The sequence below is a fragment of the Brachypodium distachyon genome, chromosome 2 (genome assembly GCF_000005505.3).
Source record: "Brachypodium distachyon strain Bd21 chromosome 2, Brachypodium_distachyon_v3.0, whole genome shotgun sequence".
Taxonomy (NCBI): Eukaryota; Viridiplantae; Streptophyta; class Magnoliopsida; order Poales; family Poaceae; genus Brachypodium; species Brachypodium distachyon.
Window position 1 is genome coordinate 23470692 of NC_016132.3, and position 25275 is coordinate 23495966.

The 25275-nt window shown below is 45.7% G+C and overlaps 1 protein-coding gene, 1 long non-coding RNA gene and 1 other non-coding gene across 3 annotated transcripts; 2 read left to right on the plus strand and 1 right to left on the minus strand.

The window, feature by feature from the left end:
• The first annotated feature begins 3580 nt into the window (after positions 1 to 3580).
• LOC100841726 lies at positions 3581 to 5296 on the plus strand. The gene has a single exon (XR_002962790.1). It is a non-coding gene; the product is annotated as an uncharacterized LOC100841726 (transcript).
• A 3185-nt stretch (positions 5297 to 8481) lies between these two features.
• On the plus strand, positions 8482 to 12569 carry LOC100837177. The gene is made up of 6 exons (XM_003568411.4): positions 8482 to 8840; positions 9022 to 9126; positions 9227 to 9274; positions 9408 to 9539; positions 9716 to 9838; positions 11185 to 12569. The coding sequence occupies exons 1-6, from the start codon at positions 8690 to 8692 to the stop codon at positions 12348 to 12350; spliced, it is 1725 nt and encodes a 574-aa protein (XP_003568459.1). The 5' UTR covers positions 8482 to 8689; the 3' UTR covers positions 12351 to 12569.
• Positions 12570 to 16514: 3945 nt separating this feature from the next.
• LOC106865990 lies at positions 16515 to 19699 on the minus strand. The gene is made up of 2 exons (XR_001405959.2): positions 19487 to 19699; positions 16515 to 19293 (listed from the first exon to the last, which is right to left on the minus strand). It is a non-coding gene; the product is annotated as an uncharacterized LOC106865990 (long non-coding RNA).
• Positions 19700 to 25275: the final 5576 nt, after the last annotated feature.

A 25275-nucleotide genomic window follows, 5' to 3' on the forward strand; every position in this document is an offset into this window, starting at 1 on the left:
GATCCGACTACAACCTAGGAGGCAGCGCCTTAGCAATCGATACACCAACTCCATCGGGTCATTGATCACGCGGGGGCACGATCAACCTAACCACGAAGGTCTTTGTTCCTGCAAGCAATCGAAGAACAAGCAACAACAAGATAAATAGCCGATGCAATCTGAAATTACGAATATACTATATCAAACCAATGTCTCAACGAGACGATATGTTGGAGTCTTGACGACGGTAAAACAGGTGATCTAACCGACACACGCGATTACACGAAAGTAGCAAAGATGGCTAAACTTTATCTAATCAATACCCCAGGCTCCTTAGGGGGGCTCATGGGGTATATAAAGGAGGAGGGAGAGACATTTTCGTCCACCTTGAGTAAGGAGGCCGAAATCCAATTCTATCTCTAACTTTCCTAACAAACTACAACTCTTTAGGAAATAGAAAAACAGATCCGTCAGCTTGTTTTGTCCGCCACGGTTAGCAAGAGTCGAATCTCTTGATGGGGCCAGATCCGTTGGAAAGGTCTTGTAATTAACTTTCCAACAAGTACTTGTTTGCTTGATTTGGACTCTGGATGCGGCCTGGGTGATTAAAACAAATTCGGGTCGCCTGACAGCTCGGACTTTAATTCGTGATATCTTTCTCTAGCAAGCTCCGAATCATGTGCCGTTTGATTTGATTTGTTGGAAAGTAGACTTGATAGGCTTCACTTTGAATCTCCCTTTGCAGGCTATCACACTTCATCTTCACTTTAGACTTGTAAAGTTTAATAAGATGCCTACATAATAAGATTACACAAGATAGTAACTCCGCCTCTTTGCAAGTAACATATTGAAAACATTTTGTAATTGAATTCACCTGATTATAATTGTTATTAGATACACCAACAATTAGAGTTCTAATGGTCGTATCCATGGTTAGCATGTCCATATCACTTCACGTACACAAATCTACTATATGTGCACCCACATAAAGCCTTTTCCTAAGTGGGAGAGAGACCACCTCATAATCTTTAGCTAAGGTTTACTACCTATTTCACTCCAGGCGACAGTGCAGCTCTGTCCAGGCTGGTAGTACTGGGGCCAGTAGTACCGCCCCTGTACCGGACCAGTGCCAAAACACTACTGACCTGGAGCGGTAGTGGGGCGGTACTACCATTGGCGGTAGCACTGCCCTACCACCCCTATACCACTTGGCTGCGCAAAATACATATAACGGTCAGATTTTGAGGCGTCCTTTGAATAGGTGTCATCCCCCACCTCGGGACTTCTCCTCCACCGAGCTATTCCTCTCTCCCCCAAATACAAGAGCTTCAAATCTCCAAGATCTTTCTCCCTAGTGCTTCCCCATTCTTGATTTTTTTGAGGATTGGAGGAGAAGATCTTGATCTAGGATTTCACCAAAGCAAAAGGTTGATTCCCCTTGTAGATTTTATTACTCTTGGGATTTTGGGATCCCTAGCCGGAAGGTGTCTCCTCAAGGCCACTAATCTTGTGCGGTGGTCTTGTGGATTCAGAAAGGAGCCTCCAATTAAGTTGTGGAGATGTGTCCTTCTCCTCGGATTGGGAGCTTCCAATTAAGTTGTGGAGAGAGCCCCGGTCAAGTTTGTAAGGGTTGGCATTCACTCTCAAGGAAGCCATTAGTGGAGCTCACATCGCCTTTGTGGTGTAGTGAGAGGAGAATAGAATGAGCCTTTGTGGCGTCTCTACTTTTGTGGTAGAGTACTCCTCCAAACGGAGACGTACACCTCACCAAAAGGTGGAATTCTGGAGTCAAATCTTCGTCTCCGCGTGTGGTATAATTCTTGCCCCTTTACTTACTTGCTAAGCTTAATTGTTTATCTTGTGCTTCGGCTATCGCATCATACTAGGGGTGTTCATCTTTTAGACGTTTTAGTGAACCCATGTATTGATGCTTGTATCCCTTAAAAATGAAAATAAAAAATAAAATTTGTTGGTCACCTATTCATCCCCCCTCTAGTCGACCATACCGATCTTTCACACGGGTCATGTAGGGGCCTCCCTATCCCGAGATTCCCTTCTCGTCTCCTTTTGGCAGCCGCTCGTCTCCGGCCGGGCGCCTCGGCCTCCCCTGTTGCGGCCAACGGCCTCCTCCTCCTCCTCCTGGCCGCTGGCCGGCCGCCTCCTCATCCTCCCTGTCAACGCTGGCCTCCTCCTCCTCCTCCTGGCCGTGCTCAAGGAAGGATGTGCCGGCCTCCTCCTCTTCTCCTCCTCCTGGCCGTGCTCAAGGAAGGATGTGCCGGCCTCCTCCTCTTCTCCTCCCAGCTGCCGCCTCCTCCTCTCGGGAACCTCCTCCTCCGCAGCGACAGCCGTGAGGACGGACGCAACCTCCATCGTGGACGCCTGCCTCCTCCTCTGTGTATTTTTGTATTTGGTGGTTTTTGTTTTCTTTTTCTAAAATTGGATATAAATGGTGAACTGGAGTGATGTGTGTTGAAATTGGATAAACAAATGATGAAATTGGATGTTTTGTGGTGAATTTCAGATAAATTGAGGTGAATTTGGATGAAATTGTTTGAAGGTGAAGAAATATGGGTTGTGATTTTGGGTGTCTTGCTAGAGAAGATTGCAATTTTTTAGCCTCTATTTATCAGGGCCAGCCCCTACTTGTAATTTTAGTGGTTCAATTTAGAGTAAAGTCCATTTTAAAACCCGTGCTTGTAGAGGTGGACACAATCGAACCCTGACCTGCAAATCCCTGAACTTAGCACCTTGAACTCTCAAATCCAGTTCATTAGTGCCCTTAAGTAGGATTATCCCCGGGATTGCTGACGTGACAGGGTCTAAGCTGGGATTGTTTAGGCCACGCTGGATAAGAAGGTTTATCGCTTCGAAATAAGAAACTAACACTTTGCAATTCGGGAAAAAAACTAGGGTTTGCGTCCCGCATTCAGCGGCGGCGACAGTGGAGATGTCATCCGGGTCTGTGTCGAGCGGCGGTCGTCGATGGGGGAGAGGCACCGTGAGAGATAGGCGTTCGCCTGTGTCGTATCGTGAAGATCCGATGGAGTATGAGCCAACGAAGTACTGCCTTTGCGCGCGGCGTGAAGGCGCCGAGGTGGATTTCATGGAGTCCGCGAAATCCTGAAAGAAGGTATTATGCCTGTGTGGATGCGTTGATAAGCTCAATTTCCAGTTAGTTTCTCTCATTGGTATCAATTTGGATCGAGTCTCTCTTTTGTCCTTTTTATTCTGAAATGTTCATTTTGAACAGTTCGGTGGCTGTGGGAGCATGGATCCCTGTTTGGCAAATCACTTAAGGGCACTAATGACCGAGATTAGGAAGTTCAGGGTGCTAAGTTCAAGAATTTGTAGGTCATGGTTCGATTGGGTCCACCTCTACGAGCACAGGGTTTAAAATGGACTTACTCTTCAATTTATCTTCAATTTAAGGCCCATTGTTTGACATGCTTAAAAAAGACAGCTTGCAACTGACGGCGACGGGTGACTTGGAGGGCGCGGCACGCTTGCTGACCTTTACCTCGGGTCAACACTCGACAGCTGCCGCGAGCTGCGGCCACGCAGGTTATCAATACGGCATAATTTCTCAGCAGACGCGGACACCCGGTGCCCACTGGCCAGAGATCGAGATTCCGCTTGGTTGATTGGTTCCATGCAAATGGCAGCGTCGGAGGGACGACGTCGGCGGGGCAAGAGCAAGCCCAAGAAGACGAAACAGGCCGGGCGGCCAACAACCGTGCAAGACATCCCTGACCATCTCTTGGAGCGCATCCTGCTCCGCCTCGGCCCATCCCCGTGCCAGCTCGTCCGCTCCGCGGCCGCGTGCAAGCGGTGGCGCCGCGTCGCGGGGGACCCTGGCTTCCTCTCCCACTTCCGCTCGGTCCACCTGCAAATGCCGCAGCTCGGCTACTACCACGCCGTCAAAGGGCACGCTCTCTTCGTCCCATCGTCCTCTTCGCCGGTCGCCGTCGACGGCCGCCACTTCTCCCTTGACTTCATCCCGGACAGCGGGTCCTGGGACCTCGCAGACAGCCGCGGCAGCCTCCTCCTCCTCTCCAAGAAGAGGGCGTGCCTCCAAGCGTGGCCAGGGCACCATTACGTCTGCCGCTGCTCTGCCGATCTCATCGTCAGCGAGCCTCTCACGGGGCGCTACCAGGGGATACTTTGGCCGGCAGATTTGGACGGAATCGGTCGCCTCGGCGTGTTCCTGCTCGACGGCGCCGATCGCCTGATCAGCATGTCTAACTTCAGGGTCATGGCCGCGGTCGACAAAGCCGTGGCCTGCGTGTTCTCCACGGGCGGCGACGGAGGCTGGCGCTTGGTGCACAGCGCGGCAACCAGCGACGCCGATCTTCCGTCGACGCTCGGCCCGGAAGACTTCGTGGGACGCGCCAACGGCACCCTATTCTGGGGCGTGGAAGGAAACGCCACCGATGTGCTTGCTCTTGACGAGACCACCCCGAATTTCTCCGTCTTTGTGTTCCCAGGGAGCATTTGGGGCCCGTCCTCCCAATAGAACTCTCGGATCGTCGGCGGCGAGGACGGCGTGCTGCGTGTAATCCGTGTGATAAGCAACGAGCTTAAAGTCTTTGCTCGGTGGCATTCGGGCAACGACGACGAGTGGGTGCTGGAGAAGCTCCTGAGGTTGCCAGAGGCCACCGTGGGGCTGCCGGGGCGCGAGGAGAGCTTCTTCCAGCAAGAAGCTGTGATCGTCGCGGCGGATACCAGAAAAGTCCTATTGACACCGAGCGAGAAGAGGTGGACGTTCTCAGTCGAGCTCGACACGCTGAAAGTAGAGCGCCAGTGGAACAAGTACGCTGGGGCAGTGTTCCCTTACAAGCTGCCGATGCCGACGGCCTTGCCTGATCACAATATCGGCAGGAGGTGATGACGTCTCTGGTCTGATGATGTAGTGTCAAACTTCTGAAGAACCATATTGCTATTTTCTCGAAATTTTCATTCCACTCTGGTGACTATCGGGTCCCCTAATTCACCCGAAATTTCCGCATGGCCCGGCTGTTTGATGAAAGCCTAACCATGTCAAATAGTCAAATACTACTTACTTTTACCTAACTTAATTGTACCTAACCTAGCTAACCTAGTGGGCGTTCGCCTGCTCCTGCAGAGTTCCAGACGTCTCCCACCGGTTGCGCAGAAAGGAAATCTGTTGTTTCGGTTCTTCTATATAAGGTTTCAATCACATTCCCTCGGGAGATCACATTTGTTGCATGTTTTCGGATGTTCTACATTCTTCTCCCGTATGTTTGATTACAATAAACTATAAAATGGACTGTGTAATGCTTATTGACTTGAGGTAACAGATCAACATCTCCAAATGTCTTGTACTGACGCCTGTCCCAGCAATCCGTCTACCGAATTCATTCTGTACATGTTAATTTCTTCATATAATGCGATGGCTAGCTAGGTTGATGAATCATGTCCAAGGTATGATGGTAATATCCATTGTGTTGTTCATACATGTTCATGAAACTCTGTCCGGATAAGGCTGGAAGGTCTTTTATGGGCTTCTCGCTCAATGAAGATGGATAAAAGATAATTAACTTAGACAATCCAAGGGCATAATTACAAGGTTTAAAATTTCATCTTGGACAAAATTTCGGAAACTACCAAAATTACTGAAATTTTCAGAAATTGTGGAAACTATTTTGGATTTCACTTTTCACCAAAATTTATCAAAATTGTAGCAGAACAAAAATTTATTCAGCACAAGGTACACAATTTAATTACCAGGTTTTCATTAAAAAAAGAAAATTGCATATGATATACTTCAGGATAAAGAAAGTTTACAAAAGCTATTTTACGCTGGATTCAAATTGTAGTCAAACTGAATTTTGTACTGAGAGCCTAAAATTTCGAGGCCCGTAGAAATTCCAAATTTTTTGGTGAATTTTAAACCTTGCACGATGGTATACGAGAAACGATTAGTCACACCAATACAGCATGTAGGCATGATATGTGCTCACGAGGTTCGTCGCTGCCGGCTATAACTCTAACTAGGGATACTCCTCACCATGCATTAAATCACATAATACAAGATGCCACAAAATCTGTCGAGCACTTCACACCTCCGACTTTGGCAAGCCTAGACCGCCATCCACAAAACTCGTGTCTAGTCCGACTATTTTTGTCTAATCAATTTGGTTACACCGAGGTGTCTTTATACTTCGTCCTCCAACAAAGGATGTCTCAACTTTGACTAAATTTGAATACATCTATACACTAAGTCATGTCTAGATACATCCAAATTTTAACAAACTTGAGACATCTTTTGTTGGACGGAGGGAGTACATGAGTTTCGGGTTACACGTATTCGACTCAAACACATAATCTTCGATTGATTACATAATTATATCGATCTCATATTCCATAACCCTACTCATACTCATATCCCAACAAATTATCTCGATTGGCCTTGTCTAAAGGATATTAAGTGCATAATACTTCCTCAACAACATGTTCTTGTTGGTGTCTTCACTTACCATCAACTTACCATCAGATACTTATTCTGAAGATAGAAATTAGTGGATGTGAACGGATACCTCAAAATCCTCCATTACTATGCCTGAATCAAGGTCCACATAATAATTGTTGTGTAATGTTGGGTTTACAAATGTGCAACTAAGGATCTTGCACATTTTGAAGCCCGAAGTGCACACAACTGTCATTTTTTACGCATAGTAAGTATTTAGCGCATTTAGAATCTCAAACTGCACATAATAATTGTTGTGCAATCTTAGGCTTAGAACTGTGCAACAAGGGATCTTGCAAATCTTGAAGCTCGAAAGTGCCCACAATTGTCCCCTTTTTTTTTCAATTGTTGGAGTGAAGAATGTACAATTAGGTAACCTGCACATATTTAAGAGTGAAATTGCTTAAAATTAATGTTGAAAATGTGCAATAGAGGACTTTGCACCATGTGAAGCTCGGTATCGTGCATAATTGAGTTTCTGCAATTTTTTGGTTTGTGAATGTGAAAAATTGTATTTTGCACATTTCGAAGTCCAAAATATCTTACAATCATGATTGCACAACTCAGTAATTTGCAAATCGAATCCCAAAGTCTCACGTAATTATTCTGGATTTTTGGGGTTTAGAAATGAAAGCTAAAATTGCACACTAAGTTTTAAAATGGCCAAGGTTCTTAAATTTTCGTTATATATTTTGGTTTGATTATTAGCGGGTAGTGGCACCGTGATCCGCTAGGAACCAAACCTCAATTATCTAATGTGCTTCGTAAATGTAAATTATCCTTTCAATATACCTGAGTAGCCATTCATAGCGATGCGGTGGTGACTTTGTCAACCTTAAGACTTCTTGACTCTGGTCTTCTGTAGACGCGATGTGTGCACGCGCATGTGGTGGCATGTGTGGGTGTAAGTGCATCTACTCACTCCTTCTCATATCAAGCGTCGCTGATTTAACACAACTACCGTCCCATATCAAGTGTCTACTCAGAGTTTCTAAAAAAACTTGACCATCAATGTCATTAGTAAGAATGTGAGATATGTGCTGCAAAATTTGTAACATTGAATACATACTTGAAAGAAAATTATAACGATGTTTTTTTTGGCAAAACTCATATACTACTTTTTTTAGGTTTCTAGCAATATTCTCTTTTTTCTAGATATATTAGTTTTAATATAAGAGTGGATTATATTTTCTTTGAATATTTTTTGTTGTTATGGTTGGAGATAGAACCTTTTTAGTTTTTTCTTGTCTTCATCTAAGATTACGGTGAATTGAAATTTGCTGGTACACACACTGTGTACAGCCTGGTACACCACCGCTAAGCTTTTGTTTTCAAAAAACGTACAGCTCTTTTGTATACGTTGGAGTAGTGGAGATCTGGACCCGCTCGTTCCCCAATCGTATGGCTTAAGACACGACTCGAGATGGCAACAAAAGATCCGTTACATGATGTATGCAGATTTCGCTGGAGCGTCGATGGGCAAGCTGCTAGCAGCTAGCACAGTCAGTCACAGACGATTGGCTAACTAGTCCAGGACACGTGAAAGGAGGTAGCAGTCAAAGCCTCTGTACGCGCGTTCACGTGCCTGTTCAACCCAGATGGGAGCTAGTACTCGGCACCCCCACGGTACCCATCGTTCTCGTTCTGACACTGGCTAGCTTGCCTCTCGTGTTGGAGACTTGGTGCGAAACAAAAGGCTCGTGTCCTCATTCCCCCACATCGTGCACGGTGCGCCGGACGCCGGCATCAGGCAAGTGTAAGTGTTAAGCAACGTCGTCGCTAATGTTTGCCCGGGTAATCGGGACGAGCGAGCGGAGTGCCCGATTAATTCCGGAATGGACGGAAGCTTCCAAGGATTGACCGAAATTTGAACCGGTACGTACGGACGCTAAAAGTTTGGCTTAGCATCGATAGACTCACTCACCCGGCGGACAGCGGGCGGGCCAGCAGTTCCTCACCCACCCGGACCCGGCCAGCGCCCAGCGGCATCCCAGCAGGCCATTCCCCTGTTTTAATTTCTCTTTCGCTGCTCGGGAAGCCCACCTCCGGCTTCTCGGCTCCGTGGTCAGAACCCAGACGCACAAGTACACACGCAAGGAGCCAGGGCTGACCGCGTCGTCTGCTCTGCTGCTTCTTTCTTTCCTTCTCCCCCGCTGTCCTCTCCTCTCTGGTTCCTTGCACGGCTCTCTCTTCTTGGAGCTGGGCCAGAGCCAGAGGGGCACGATGATGAAGGCCGGAGGAGATCGGCCGAAGCTCGTCCGGGGCCTCCGGCAGGAGTCGCGGCGGTTCCGGCTGCTCGTCATCGTCGTCGGCTTCTTCCTCGTCTCCCTCACCTTCGTCGTCGTCTCCAAGCCCGACGCCATGCTCTTCGGCCGTAAGCAATTCAAACCTCCTAGCTTCTCGATCGGTCGGGCACGCGTTGTGTTGTTCTCTTAAAACTCCTGTTACTTCCTCATCTGATCCTGTGGGCTCTGGTTAGTAACCACTCCGTACCTAAAGTAACTAACTAAACTGACTGGGGCCTCTTCTCTTGGTTCCTTAATTTGGCTGCGCAGTGAACGGCAAGCTGCCGGCGGACCAGACGCCGACGTCCATCCTGATCCAGCAGAAGGTGAACGCGCCCCCCGTTTCCTCCCGGAAAACCTCCACAAACACTTTCGGTAATTAATTAGTACTACTCACCTTCTCCCACATATACCACTTTGCTTTCCGGCCTTTCTTGAACGCCTGGAGGCATCTCTCGCCGGTTTCTTTCTCCAGGTGTAGACCCCAAAGTTGTGGACGACGAAGCATATGTGAAACAGAAAGGTTGGTAATTTCTTCCTTTCCCTGCTTCATTTTTACCCCCGAAAGGTGTTCTTCTTTCCTGCTCCTTTTTTCCCGCTTATCTTGTTGGGCTAACAGCGTGTGGTGCCGGTACGGCTCCTTTACATCTCTGCAGGGTTGAGAGCCGGCGAGGAGGAGGACAGCAGGGTGCTGAGCGAGCCGGACCCGGCTAGCGGAATGATGGAGCCCAAGCCGATCCCCAACAAGGACGGGAAAAAAGGCGATAAATCCGACGAGGAGGTGTTAGGTTAGCCGTCGCAGTTGAACCCCTCCATAATTTATTTTTTCCATGCACTCACAATTAGCAACCGGGGACCAGTGCTACGAAGATCCATGATTTGAGCCCCAAAGCAGAGTCACAATTGTCGTTGAATGTTCTTTCCTAGAGTGTCAATTGGTGGGCTGAAATGTTTGGACGTGTAGGTGGGGAGAGGAAAGGGGAGGGGGAGCATGGGCACGCGGAGGAGAAGCACAGGGTCACCCTTCCAACAGTTTCCAATTACACCATTCATGACGCCGAGGACAACGAGAATGCTAAGCAAGAAGGTAACATTCGTTGCAATTATCCATTTATGTACAGTATACTAATATTACGCGCCGATTCATTTATTAGACTAGGTCCATTTCATTTACTCCTATTTATCACTATGTTTCCATATGCAATCTTTGTTGTCTGAGTATCCAGAGAGTTGATCTTGTTTCTGATGCGATGCCAGAACAGAGGCCGCAGTACTGCTAGTTTCATGCAGAAGTACTAGTGGACTAGTGGTAGAAACGAAGCGTGAAATGAGCACAAGCTAAAGCAATGTACTCCAACTTAAAAAAAATTGTATCGCCTCCGTCTCTACATCTGGCCTGATATTACTTTACAAAGTTTATTACACTGACAAAAAATTAGCCAAATCAGGAGTGTGACAGCAATACTGAACCAACTATATAAGCTAAGGATCTTACTAAATCTAGGACACTATATAAATACAACACGAACAAATTTTCATGATCGATGCAATAAGACTAATTTTGTGTTGTAAATCTTAGTATAGTTTTCTATAAATTGATCAAATTTAGAGAAGTTTGACTTGGAACAAACCTAAATGTACAGTTATTTGAAACAAAGGAAGTACCGTAGTATTGAACAGTTACGTAACCATGGCATAGTCAAAAACTAAATATTGAATGGTTTTCTTATCAAATCAATAGTTGCACCGTGTATCTCCTCGCCATTGGCTTTTAACTAACTTGTTTTTAGTTATCGCAAAAAAAACTAACTGGTGTCTAGTAAGAATAACCCCCAAATTAGCAGTACTTAAATATTGGGAGTGTCTATTTTTCAGTCGCCTAAGAAATAGTTATTTTCCAGTCGACAATCGTAGTCATCCAATAACTTTTTTCTCATCCATCGGAGCTACAGGAATCTTACACAAATCCCAATAATTGAATCAAAAGGTTGTTATCGTCAACTAAGAAATAATTCTTTCTAAGTCGCCTGAGAAATAGCAATACTGTTAAATATTTGTATTTGTAACTAGGAGCCTCACAGCATTACTTTTTGTACTACGATGCAATTTCCTTATCATTTTTTTTGCGAGGGAATTTCCATATCATTTACAATCAAGTTCGAATCAAAAGTACGGAGAATGGATTTGTAGGTCCAGGCGTCTAGTATCCAATTGTATTGTATCCTATCAACCCGACGGCGCGTTTTTGGGAACACCCACTGGAGCATTGCTTACTTTGCGTCACGTGTCAGAGCCCTTATTATTGATGCCACATTATTGTTAGATTTGATCCCAATGTTCTGTACCCACAGCATCTGATCCAGCTGGTTTGCATCACGCCTTTTTTTTAATGAACATACCATGTTCTGATAGAAGCATCTTTCATTTTTTTAGGTACGACTAATTCCCAGCAGGGGAGCAAGCCCTTGTGCGATTTCTCAAATTTCCGAGCAAACGTGTGCGAGATGCGTGGCGATGTTAGAGTTCACCCGAGGGCCACTTCCATCCTCTTCATGGAGCCTGACGGTTCACAGAGAGATGAGGTGTGGAAGATTAAGCCTTACCCTCGGAAAGGGGACGAGTTCTGCCTCAGCCATATCACTGAGTTGACAGTGAAATCAAGCAAAGTGGCAGCTGAATGCACCAAATACCACGACGTGCCTGCCGTGATCTTCTCACTGACCGGCTACACAGGGAACCTGTTCCATGACTTCACTGACGTGCTCGTCCCTCTTTTCACGACGGCGAGCGAGTTCAACGGCGAAGTTCAGTTCCTTATAACAGACATGGCACTCTGGTGGACGATCAAGTACCAGACGGTGCTCCAGAAGCTATCCAAGTACCCTTTGATTGATTTCAGCAAGGACGACCAAGTGCACTGCTTCAAACACGCCATTGTCGGCACCCATGCCTACATGGAGTTCACAATCGACTCGTCGAAGGCGCCACACGGTCTCACAATGGTTGATTTCAACAGATTCATGCGTGGAGCCTACTCGCTGGGCAAGGACACAGCGGTGGTGCTTGGAGAGACCCCCAAGGTCAAGCCAAGGTTGCTCATCATCAAGAGGCACCGTACAAGAATGTTCCTCAACCTCGAAGAGATCATCACCATGGCCGAGGAGCTCGGCTTTGAGGTGGTGATCGACGAGGCGAATGTGAGCTCCGACATCTCTGGGTTCGCAAAGCTTGTTAACTCTGTTGACGTGATGATGGGCGTCCACGGTGCTGGGCTCACCAACTGCGTGTTCTTGCCACACAATGCCACGCTCATTCAGATAGTGCCATGGGGTGGCCTGGACTGGATATCGCGCACCGATTTCGGTAACCCGGCAGAGATGATGGGTCTGCGGTACAAGCAGTATGCTATCAGCGTCGACGAGAGCAGCCTCACGGATCAATACCCGAAGGATCATGAGATCTTCAAGAACCCTATCTCGTTTCACAAGCGTGGGTTTGAGTTCATCAGACGTACCTTCATGGATAAGCAAAATGTGAAGCTGGACTGCAAGAGGTTCAGACCTATTCTCTTGGAGGCACTGGACAATCTCAACCCGTAAATGGATGGACATTGGTGTTAGAGGTCCCTGTACAACTTACCAATTTTTACCATTCGTTTTATTTTGTGTAGTAAAATTGGTTGTTTGTCTATGAGAGGGCTTGTATTGTCTCAACTATAGAAAAATATATAGAAATTATTTATGTATACTGTATAAATTGCCGTCGCTTCAAGATGGAACAAAATTCATTCAAAGGATAAAGGTGCCTCAGATTCTCTCTCTCTTAGATTTAAGTCTTTTCCTTTCTTTAACCAAAAGATAATACTTTCTCGGAGATCCGTAATAAGTGTCCGGATCTAACGGAGAGGGTACAACAATGTGCTGAGGTCTATCGGGAGTCATCAAACTATGCGAACTGCCGCCGTTCTCAATTTTCTGATAAGCTTTTTTAAGAGTGGAGCACATGGAGAGGACCAGGGAACATGGGATTGTACTCTAAGCATGTGAACGAGTAAGCTGGATCAACTAGACCTAAACAACCATCGGACAATTTAAGCATGTGAATGTGTAAGCTGGATCGGGTAGCCAGCAGTCCACTTCTTCTGCTTCTTTTCTTTTTTTGTAAACACCAGCGGACCATTTTGATCTTGTTTGGTGCTAGAATTTTTGGGATGTTTTTAATGTATTATTCACTCCAAATTAAAAAACATCAGAAATCCCAAATGATTGTTTGGTAGAAAAAATTTAGAGGGCATTATCCCTAATTTCCTCCCACGAAAGTACGAAACACTCCATTTTTTACCAAATTAAAACAAAACACTAGTTTTTTGAATTTTTAAGAGTTTTGCACACCTCAAATATCAAAACACTAACTACTAATACACCAACACCAAACAAGAGGCCTTGTAATCTGGACTCTCTAACGGAAACTGAAGATCAATCTGGCCCAAGAAGATCCTAGTGCCTCTTTTCATTTATCCTAGAGCTCATCAAGGATAAGGAAGCATCCTTTCAAAAAAGAAAAAAAGAATAAGGAAGCAAAGAAGTGTGCATCACCGATAGACCAGACCAAGCAGGCTGGCACGACCGGCCAAGCCCAACCGGATAATATGCCTGAAAGACTGGAGGGCCTTTAGCGACCATTCTAGTGTGTGGTTGGATTCTGTTCAACAGCCCAAGGCCATGCCATAGTAACCCATCGCAATCTTTTTTAAGCAAAATAAATAGGAAAAACGAGAAGCCCACAAAAGCAGCACATCAGTTCATTTTAATTTTATTCCAAACATTGAAATTTTGCTTTCAGTTTTATTTTAAAGCCTGAACATTCTTAAATCCGTAAGTTTAATGATGATTTCTGAAAGATTTTTGAATTTTTTTGAAAGTTTAGAAAACTGAATGTTGAGAAAGAAAAGAAAACTGAAAGTTGAGAAAATTGGAAAAACTAAAAAGTGGAGAGTGAAAAGAGAGAGTAAAAGGGGTAGCAGATAAACCTGTAGTGCTCCACGGAGCCACCAACTAGTCTAGCCTCATTTTTGGTGTAATTTAAAAATAATGAAAAATACACACTGAAGAAGGAGAAATGTAAGAGAGAAACACGACCGATCCTGGGGTTGCTTAAATAGGGCAATCGCCCTGGACCTTCACCCCGTATAGCATGTAGATGATTACAAACGCACAAATTCCATGGTGCCTAGGGTTCATGATTTCAAGCGCACAAATTAAAAAAAAACTCCGAATATAATCTTGTGCACATACCTTTGTATATATAGCTAAATAGATAACATAATTTAAGTAAAAACATTTCCATATATTTGAATCACATACCTTGAAATCTGAGTATGTAATGTTCACACCTTGAATAACAGGTACTCCGCATGTGATTTCAGTATACCCTTTAACGAACGGAGCCGAACAAAAATTAAGTTTTCACTCGTCGTCTTAATTAACAAGCTTAACGAGCCAAATACCTTGCTAATCTAGCCCTAGTAAGATAACGAGCTTAAAGAGCGCAAACTCAACTAGCTAAATAGCTCGCTTCGCTAATCCAGCCCTGAATTACTCTAGTAGACTAGTAGTACCGCCACACGACAACAACACACGGGTCAATCAGACGCCGAAACTGCTACAGTGTTCGATAAGACCACACCAAAGCCAGCACGAAAGCCCGTGATTGCGCCAGAGCCAGCCATCCACTCGACCACTGTTGTCGTCTCCAAACAGACCAGATTAAGCCACGTTCAAAATGTATCATCAGTCACGTAGTACGGGATTTGCCGGTCACTTCATTTGCATGCCGCCCCCACTCACAAACACCCCGTTTGGAACAAAGGGATTTCTACAGGAAAGAAATTTCAAAGGGAAAAAAACATTTGGACCATTTGGGACAAAGGAAAAGAAAGTTACCAATCCTATGAAACACTGTAGCTGCACTATGATTTCACAGGTAAGGAAAACTCCACTGAGACCTCATTTTTTTTTCGCATGAGGCTCAATCTCACGATGCAACTTTCTGATGCTTTGCAACACCATCTCACCTCAGTATAGCACGTGAGCTACCTCTCGATGAAATTCATGGATTTGGTTTGGGGTATGTGGCCAGCAGATAGATGGTATGGATGATTTTGCTCGTTGTTAGTTAACTAATTAATGGTAGCATATCCATATAACCGATTATATCTGTGTATTAGTCATTTTTATTCCATAGGATGTTGTTGGTTACTATTATCATGTTCTTGTGTTTCAAATGGTTTTTCTATCACAATCATATGTTTTCAATTTTCATAGGAATTCAGATGCATGTTATGTGAATTTCTCTGTTTTTTCTATTCATGTGTTTTTCCTGTCATGCGTTCCAAACAGGGGCAAATTAACTCGTTGGGGGCACTCGCATGCGCGGTGTGAGGTCACGCCGGACGCCACCAATTTTGTCCCTCCCGGCCGCGCCCGCCCGCTCGTGAAGACAGCAAACCTAGCTTTCCGGTATACGTGCAGTCAAGACGCGGACGGGGGTCTCGTTTCCGCGTGCACCGCCAAGCCCCCACGCCGGTCGCCACGCACCAGTAGCGCCCGGAAACCGGCGGAAAACGCCACCCGAGCCCGCGCGCCGAATCTGCCACGCCGGCGCGCGCGCACCACCGGGATCGACACCGGATGGGGACGTGTACGGCACAAACGGCATATCACATCTCGCCGTAGATCACTGCAGCTTGTACGTACGCCGCACCGCACCGGAACCACACACTTGTCAAGTGAGCTTATAAATAGGTGCCATCCCCAATCATCGAGAGCTATAGCTTGTGATTTGTGAAAAGGACGGGCCGACTATCAAGATGACAAGAGAAGCGTTGGACCAGGGCGCCAACCAAACTAGCTCGCCGCGCGCTGTGAACCCGCACTACGGCCGGTGCTAGCTAGCTGCGCGCCTTTGATCGGTAATTTGGGATGCGCCGCCGTGAATATAGTACACACATTCATGGTCATGGCACAATGATTATCTTCTGTGCCTGATTACTGCTAGTCAGTCGTGTGCAAACTGCAAATCATGTCTGGATCAATCGGCGCCTAATATAATGCTACCAGTACAATATAAGACGATGTGCTAATCGATCATAGGATAAGATAGAAAATGAGATTGCCACAACATTAGTTTTGGACCGGAGGCGATAGCCGTCGCACGACGGCACGATCGACCATCGTTTTGCACGGCGAGATTTTTCTCCTGGATAGGTCGGCGGTGGTCGCACAAAGCTTGGGTACGTGGCTGACGACCACGACCGGAGCGACCGGCCGGGCTGTCGATGCCGAGCCATGCGGCATGGGCAACAAACCAAATATTGGACGATAGCGCACGTGTCTGTCCGGTTGCGCTTGGAAATACTCCTACTACACTATCTTTGCTGCAGTTGTCACTGGGATCTGCGCGCTCCGCCGCGCCGCCGAAAGGTAACTTCGCATCGCAGTGATTTTCCCCATCCATCGCCAGCAATGTAGCATGTTTGGGGCAAGAGCATCTTTTTTTATCGGATTCCTTGTAGCATGGACACCCATTATGCACCGACTGGTATAAAAGAAAGCATGGTATATTTAGTTATTTACATACAGGAAGTTGAGTAAGGCCGCAGGTACATGGATCCTCAAGTGGTAAGCTCTGTGTGTGTGGTATAAAAAGGACCATAGTTCGAATTAGGAGAAAGGCCATGTAAAAACTTGTTAAGTTGGCAAGGATTCGAGCGATTTTAGATTGGCACCTAAGGTATGCCTTCTTATTAAGAGAGGTGGCTCACACCCTAATCAGAAATACAGTAACTGTTATCGAACACGGGACAGAGTACAAACTGACAGTTTCGAGATTCTCAAGTAGACTTATAGTGGCATTCTACCGGAGTAGAGAACAAAGAAGAGAGGATATGCAAAAGCGAAACCAACTTGAAGATCAGATGAAGTAGGACCTAAAACTGAAACCAAGAGCAGAGAATTCATAAGCAGGATCACAACCATTTGCGGAATGAAAGCAAAGGAAAACCGTCGGAACTAATCTCAATGTGCATCTTTGTTGCTCCAAGCACCCACTCCACCACCTAACAACTATGACCAGTTCATACTTAAACATACATTATGCTGCCATATGGTTCATTAGATAATACAGTACTTATGATTCCTTTCTTGTACTGCATAGGACCAGAAGCGTGTAATTGTCATGGGCGTACATCCCTATAGGGGCACAGCCCTAGGTATCCAAATAAGGGACAATATCCAATTAGCATCTCATATATTAGTTAGGCACGAGATAAGATGGGAATATTAAGATATGGTTTGTTAGGAAAGTAGAGATTAGTTTCTTGGATGTCAAGTTGAGTCTTCCCTATATAAAGGGCTCCCTGTGATCGTCATGAGACAAGTAAGAATAAATCAATCTAGTTATACCTCCTTCCTGCCCTTGAGGTGCGGCTGCCTTTAATGGCGCCGTCGCGCCTCTTGGGTCCAGGGTCGATGACAGTAATGTACTCTGAAAACGGGCCTTAATCCATTACCACTGAAGGGAGACACTACTCCTGAACCTGAAACAACAATATCTAAACAAAATAGGAAAACTTATGCGATATGGAGTATAAGTCGTAAGAAGAGTAAAAAACACACTATTTTGGATCATCATGCCATCATAAAAGTAATAATTGATTGTTCCTGTTCATGGAATGATCAGATAAAAAGGAAAAGAGCACAGAAGATTATATAAACAATCTTATCCAAGACATTAGAAATGTAAGTATTTTCTTATAATATATTTTACCTGTCCTAGTTTCCCTCTGCATGTTCCCTAAGAGATGCAAGGAAATCAGAAAATTCTAATTACTTAAAAATTCAAAATCTAGAATAAACACAAGATGAATGACTATGTAAGCATAAAAGAATTATATTGAGTAAATAAAAAGCTGCCCACGCATTCAACACGCAACCATTACTTTTAATTGGCAACATCTCAAATGCTACACAAATTAATCTTCGGCGGTCAATGTTTCCAAAAAAACAGTGTCATCACAGAAGTAACCTTTAAAATAGTAATATGGTAATTCGTTTAAGTAGAAAATGAATCCATCTAGTGTATGAGGGGTTGCTTAGCAGGAGGTTAGTTTTTATATGGGTCATAATTGAGTGAATGAAACTTACGTCAGTACCATGAGAAAAGAATTGTTGATACTTAATCTCGTGATCTCATCTTGAGAGGAACGAGACCCCCTTCACACAAAAGAGACACATGAGAGAATCAGAAGAGAACACTATCACCTGTAACGAAATATCATCTGCACTTCAATAAAACATGGAAGGTGAAGTATACTAAGGTTTTGAAATCTATTTCACTTGGGAACTTGGAATTTGGCAAAGACAGGATTTATAGGAGAGAGCAGAGATAACAACACAAGGTGGAGTACTGTTGTTGCTAATGTGAGCTGATGGTGTAGAGGAATAACATCAATTGAGGAGCCCTTTGTGGAGATGGAGTGGGAGTATCAAGCATGGAAGAAAAGCTGGTTCCTTGGTTTGCTGCTACCAATAAGGTGAGTAAGTAATCTTAACAGTTTATACAGTGTATGTACCCTAAACCCCTTCTGCAATAGCTTCGAGGATGCATTTTATAGTCATCGTTGCCAAGACTACAAAACAAATTACCACTGCACAAAATTGCCTTAAAATCTCAATTCTTCCGACGCTTTTATTGCCAGGAATTTCAAAGCCTCCACGAACACTAACAACCTAATGAGAAATTGCAGTAAATAAAAAACTTCGGTTGCTTCACTGCAGGATCAAATCATAGGAAATGGATCTAAGGACAACTCAGGAGAAGAAAAATAACATGCCAGTGCTCCTCTTTCAAGGAGCATCGCTAGCAGGATTATATGCTTCCTTGCAGTATCAGGTTTGTCAGAACCTCGTCAAATCACGCTAAAACCAGCATGGTATTGGAAGCATTGAATTTTTCTTTTTACTCAGAGTGAAGGGCCCAGGAAAAGCTAGTAAGTACCCTGACGGAGAAGGAACCCCAATCATGATGTGTTGACCGTCTTCCACCCTAAGAGGCTCGAGACGCCTGGGATCAGTTGGCCCTAGTAAACTCCTCAGTTTGCCGGAGGCCATTGACATCCCTCCCCTTTGCCGCTCAACTCTTCACTTCCATGCCCGCGACATGGCTGGGCCTGTTCAACGTAGCTGCAGGCGTCGTTCAAAGAGATCCAATCCCCTCCACCCCCACAGCCCAGCAGCCACCACAGCCGCAACCCATTGCAGCAAACACAACTCCAGATGTGCGTACAATGCATCCAATCGGTGGACGCAACAAGCACGAACAAACCGCGGCAGCCCCAGACGGCGGCGAGACAAACCGATCTAAAAAAGGAAAAAGAAAAGGAGAAGAAACACACCAGCGACTGAGCAAAGAAAGCCTCACGTAGAACCAAACGAAGAGACGCGCTGCGAAGGGCCCCCAACGCCGGCCAAATCGACACTCAACCTAAATCAGAACAGTTAGATCAAATCTGCCGCCGGCAACACTCGGCAAAAGCACGCAGAAAAACAGCCCATTGAGGGGGCAACCGCGGGCCGCCACCCACCAAGCAACGACCCCGAAAGCCGGCGAGTGGCCGCCACTACCGCCCACGCGAAGGAGCACTCCTGCACACCGCGAGACGGAAAGGGCAACGAACCTGTGATGCACACCAACTAATGGAAGGAAAGGATCGGAGCAGCGGCAGCACCAGCGCACAGCAAGACGGGCGGCGAGACCAGGGGCAGCACCCGGCGGCGCAGCAGCCGCGAGTAGTGAGGGATCGGCAGAGGAAGGAAGGGAACGGAGAAAGAAAGAGGCAAGACGAAAGAGACGGCTGGACGGAAGCCCAGAACGCACGCCACGTGCCTCCCGAACCGACCCGAACCGACCCTGCGGACGACGCGCCCACGCCACGAACGCAGAACGAACTGCCACGACGCCAGTCTCGCTGAGGAACCGTCCCACGGAGCCAGGAGCCAGGAGCCCATGCAGCGAAACCGGCCCTACCATGTCAGGTCATCCACCCCAGGCGAGTCAAAGAGCGAGAAGCAGCGGACCGAACCGTTCGGCTGCCGAAAACAACAAAATTGCCACAGCGCGCTCCATCGGCATAGGCACGCGACCGCAAACGCGAAACTCAGCTCGCAGAGTCCATGACGCATAGGGCCCCGAATCCGAGCTGGCACGAATCGTTAGGAGGGCTAGAAGGAACTTGACGTCACACATCCGAACACAGCGCAAAACGCTAACCTGGGAGCCGTGGAGCGACGAGAGGGCGAGGAAACTGCCCAGGCGCAGAGATTGAAGGATGGTATGGCCTGCCTCCCACCTGGCAGCACTTGCGATGAAAGCGCTTGCGTTATCACTATTATTCATGACACTCCGCTACTATCACGGGAAGGAATAGAAGAAATAAAAAAGGAAACCACCAGAAGGAGACAGAGGCGTCGCCTTAGACGTCAGATCATCTATAATCATCAAGAAGGGGTGCATTCATGCAGCGAAGTCGAGAAACGGCTGTAGTAGAAGACTTTACATCGAGTTGTAGAAGTACAAGCATGATCAAGTTAGAGTAAATTTTTTTTTTATTTGCTTTGCCTAAATTGTCTGATTCTGTCAGAGATCAGTCTAGCGCTTAGTCATCAAATCTGGTTTGTAATTTATGATTCGAAACGAACGATGTAGAAAGGGAAGTAGGGATGACGTCCAGATACTAATCCAACAACTTCTTACGTTGACTGGCGATAGTTAACTCTTTTGCTTAAAAATCAGAAGTAATATGTGTTGGAAATATGAGCAATTTACCATGAGATTTAATCCATAAAAATAGAAGATAAATCATGACGACAAGAACACTTATAAAACTAGCCATGCAAACTAGTTGAGAATAAGAACAGAACATAGAAGATGAATGGAGCAAATCTAAACCATTTGCTAGAATAAGAAATTGCAGGAAAATCTCAAACAAAAGAGACCGAGAGACGTACGATGCCGATTCGTTCGTGGTAACAATGTTGCCAACATCAGCCATGTCATTGAACAGGTTGGCGATGTTGGGGAAGTAGTCATCGTCGAGGAAGTGATCGTCAGTGTCCGTGGTGAACAAGAAGTCAGTAGTCGCGCTAGACGGATCCCCAAAAACCTTATCGCCCTTCTCCCGTACAGAACCTAAAGAGACGGGGTTCTGAAGGCCTACTGTCCCGAACCGCGGTGTACACCGCGAGGGGGGATGGGGAAGACCTGAGCGGCGATGCAAAGCTCTGGAACCAAGTGCCAGTCGCATAGGTTGTGCATATCTCGTATATTTTTCTCGAATGAGGAGCGACCACTTTATATAGGCACAATTGAGGGAACCTAACGTGAATGTGAAATGGATAACCGTCAATTGCACATATTCATGCTCCACTACTGCAGCCATCAATTTGCACGTATTCATGGACCACTAGTGAAGCCATTAACGTGCACGTATTCATGGACCACTAGTGAAGCCATTAACGTGCACGTATTCATGAATCAATAGTGCAACCATTAACCTGCACGTATTCATGGTCCATTCATGCACCATTGACTTGCACGTATTCATGGTCCATTGGTGCGTTCATGGTCCATTGATGCACCATTTACTTGCATATCATTGGTGCACCATTGACGACGTTGGTCATTACTTCCAGGCTCGAAAGGGGTTGCGACAGGGTCCCCAATTCTCTTTAATATTGTCGCAGACATGCTTACTACTCGTATTGAGAGGGCAAAAGATGATGGTTAGGTTGAAGGCCTCATCCCTCATCTCGTTGAGGGAGGTGTGTCCATCCTTCGATATGCTGATGGTACTATTATTTTTATGAACCATGATTTAGAGAAAGCGGTAAATATGAAGCTGATCTTGTGCATTTTTGAACAACTTTCAGGCCTTAAAATTAATTTCCATAAGATCGAATTTTTTTTGTTTTGGTCAGGCTAAAAAAAAACAGTCTGGTTACAGATAGATTTTTGGTTGTGAATACGGAACCCTCCCGTTTCGTAATTTGGGGATTCCGATTCATCATAGGAAATTACTCAACCAAGAGTGGAAAGCGGTCAAGAACCTTTTAAAAAAAATTAGCTGTTGGAACAGCAAGTTACTCTCATACGGAGATCAACTTGTCCTAATTAACTTTGTACTAACGAGTATGCCTATATTTATGCTATCCTTTCTTGAGATTCCTGTTGGGCTTCGTCAAAGATTGGATTTCTATAGATCCCGTTTCTTTTGGCAATCTGATGACCACAAGAGGAAATATCGGCTTACCAAATGGAACATCATCTATCGCCCTAAAGATCAAGGTGGACTAGGCGTCGAGCTGCTTGACATAATAAACAAGTGTTTACTCAACAAATGGCTATTTAAGCTACTTAATGAGGAGGGTCTGTGGGTCGTAATAAATACCTTCATTCTAATACTATTTCCCAAGCTAAGTTGTGGCCGTCATACTCCCCTTTTTGGAAGGGCCTTATGCGGGTTAAAGATGAGTTCTTTAGCAAAGGTGTTTTCATCCTAGGGGATGGTCAGGGTACTCGGTTTTGGGAAGACTCTTGGCTAGGAAGTAGTCTTCTAGCGCTTCAATACCCATCATTATTCAATATCGTGCAAAAGAAAGATGTTCTTGTTACAGATGTGTTATTGATGGTACCTCTGAACATAGGGTCCAGACGCTTACTGACTGGTAATAAGTGGACTACTTGGTTGCACTTAGTCCAGCGATTAATGATGGTAAATCTTTCTACTCGGCCGGATAATCTTGCCAAAAGGAATTGGACGGGATGTATGAAATGTAGCTTTTGTGACGCAGAGGAGTCCGTTCAACATTTATTCTTCTCTTGTTCGTTTGCTCAAATTATTTGGAGAATTTTTTACTTTCCTTTTAACTTTGCAATACATCCAATATGTTTGGGAATTGGTTGAATGGGGTTGACAAAAAGACTAAGGTTCACATAAGGGTGGGAGTGTCTGCTATTTGGAAGTGCAGGAATGATATTATTTTTAACCGATCCAGAGCTATTCACTTGTTGCAGGTTATCTTCAGGGTCACTGCTTTTATCCGTCTTTGGTCCTACCTCCTAGGGACAAGCGACAACTTTCGGCTTTTGGGTGCACCAGGCTAGAGATGGTCGCACGGGATATCTCCAACCTGGCTGGCTGGCGGCCTGCTGCTAGACTCCAAGATGCATAAACACATTCAAGATTTTTGTTTTTGTTGGCTTATTTTTGTATCCACTTTGTGCGACTCGTTAGTTGTTACCGAGATGACTTAACTTTGCAATAAAATTGTTGTGTGCATCGTTTCGATGCAGAGGCCGGGGAGATACCTTTTTCGAAAAAAAACATTGGTGCACCATTTACTTACATGTATTCATGGTACACTAATGAATAATCGTTCACTCAAGAGGTTGGGATTTACATGAATTATTGAATAGTTAAAATTCCAACAATATGTTTAACCTTGTGCAATTTGCCTTGTAAACACACAAAGGTCAATGCAATAAAACAGTACGAGTAATAATTAGCACTCCAATTCTGATGGCGGTGTCTCTTCCTCCACATTTCTCTTCTGTTGGCTTCCGGTACTAGGGCAGCCGGCCGCATGTCTCCATCGCCATGAATCATGAGGTGCAGTGATGTGCTTGTTCTGTTTTAGCTGCCGGTTTTTTACCTCTTCCGGCTTCCCGCAAAGCTTTTGGATGCTGTACCGGAGACGCTTTCGGCTAGTGTTAGTTCAGCTGGTCGAGAAAAAAGGATGGGCAGTGCATCAGCAAACAGTAGATTGCTGGCCGATATGTCAGAGGATTGGGGGGGTGGGGGGGGGGGCTGGAATTTGCAGCCTGCGGTTAGTTAAGGACACATGGTTGCCAAGAATTTCAAGAGAAGTTAAAAAATTGCTTAATACCAGAACAGTACTACTGTAAAAGTCTTGAGTTTCATGAACGAACGGAAAAAATTGCAACAAGCTTATCAAAATTTTCAGTTGATGGAAAAGGCAGGCAACATATACAAAACACGTGAAATGGCTTAATACCAGTTCATCCATACAAGACGAACAAACAAATTTCACAAAGATATATTATACAGAGTAAAATGCACCGCAGATCCTAAAACTATTCGAAGTGTGTCAAGTTAATCCTAATTCTTTAAAAGTGCATATTTGGACCCTAATTCTTTGTTAGTTGTTCACACGTGGTCTTAATCGAGCCAGAGCGGCTACTGACCGGCCAGGTGGCAAATTGACCGCTGCCAAGTCGAACGAGGTCGTTGGACGGGAGTTTTCCCGAGCGTAGCTGTGGCCTAAATTTTTTCAAAAAAATCCATATAAACAAAGGAGACTTAAGTTTGCTTATTCTCTCTCAATCCTCTCTTTTTCCTCCAGTTGCCTGAGCCCCCCCACCAACGCCACCCCGCTGCTGCCATGTCTTGGATCTCGACCGCAAGTTCTACTCCTGCAGCGGGGAAGAGAGGCGGAGATAAGCCGCAACCTCACTGCCGGCCCCCTTCAAAGCTCACCAGAGGGAAAACCTAGAATTGTCACCCACGTCGCCTCTGCTCAGAGCGGGATGGGAGAATTGGGAAAATGACCGCCGAATGAGTTAACTAGAAGGATGGGCATATTTGCAAATTTTCAACATCCGACAGTTAGCCAGCGTGGTGGTCAACTTGCCACCTGGCTGGTCAGCACCCCGCTTTGGCTCGATTAGGACCACGCGTGAACAACTCACAAAGAATTAGGGTCCAAATATGGACTTTTAAAGACTTAGGACCCACTTGACATCCCTCGAATAGTTTTAGGACCTGCGATGAATTTTACTCTATTATATACTACTAGTACAGTGCCCGTGCGTTGCCATGGTCTCATGCATAACCATCCTCATCTACTACGCTTATGCTACACCAGAATCAATTAATATTGCCGAATTTAAACACCGACAATTGACGAGCCAGGCAAGGTCTATGTGCTTATTCTTTTCGGATCCAGGTTAGCGCGAGGTAGGCGGCGTCCGTCTACATTTGACGGCAGCAGAGGCATAGGTTTCAGCATGGGCAGGATGGATGGCCGGGTGAGATGGGGATGACGGCCGACGGGACCGGATTCGCCTTTTTTTTAGATTGTTATTTTTTCCTCCTAGGTCGCACCTCTCTTGGCCCATTGCGCTCGGGCCTGCATCCAGCCACCCCTCTCTTCCCCTGGCCCATCTCTTGGCCGACAACACGAGTGCTTCCTCTTCCTCCTCGCTTCGTCGCAGAACACGCACACATGCATGGCACCGGTTAATCTCTCTTCAATTCTCTTCTTTCCAACTGTTTCTACCTGAAATAAAGCTGGGTTATTAATCTCCATATCCCCACGAACAGATTCTGATCATCAATCTTCGACATCGGCCAGGGCCTCGCAAAGGAGACGGATCTTGGAGGTAGGG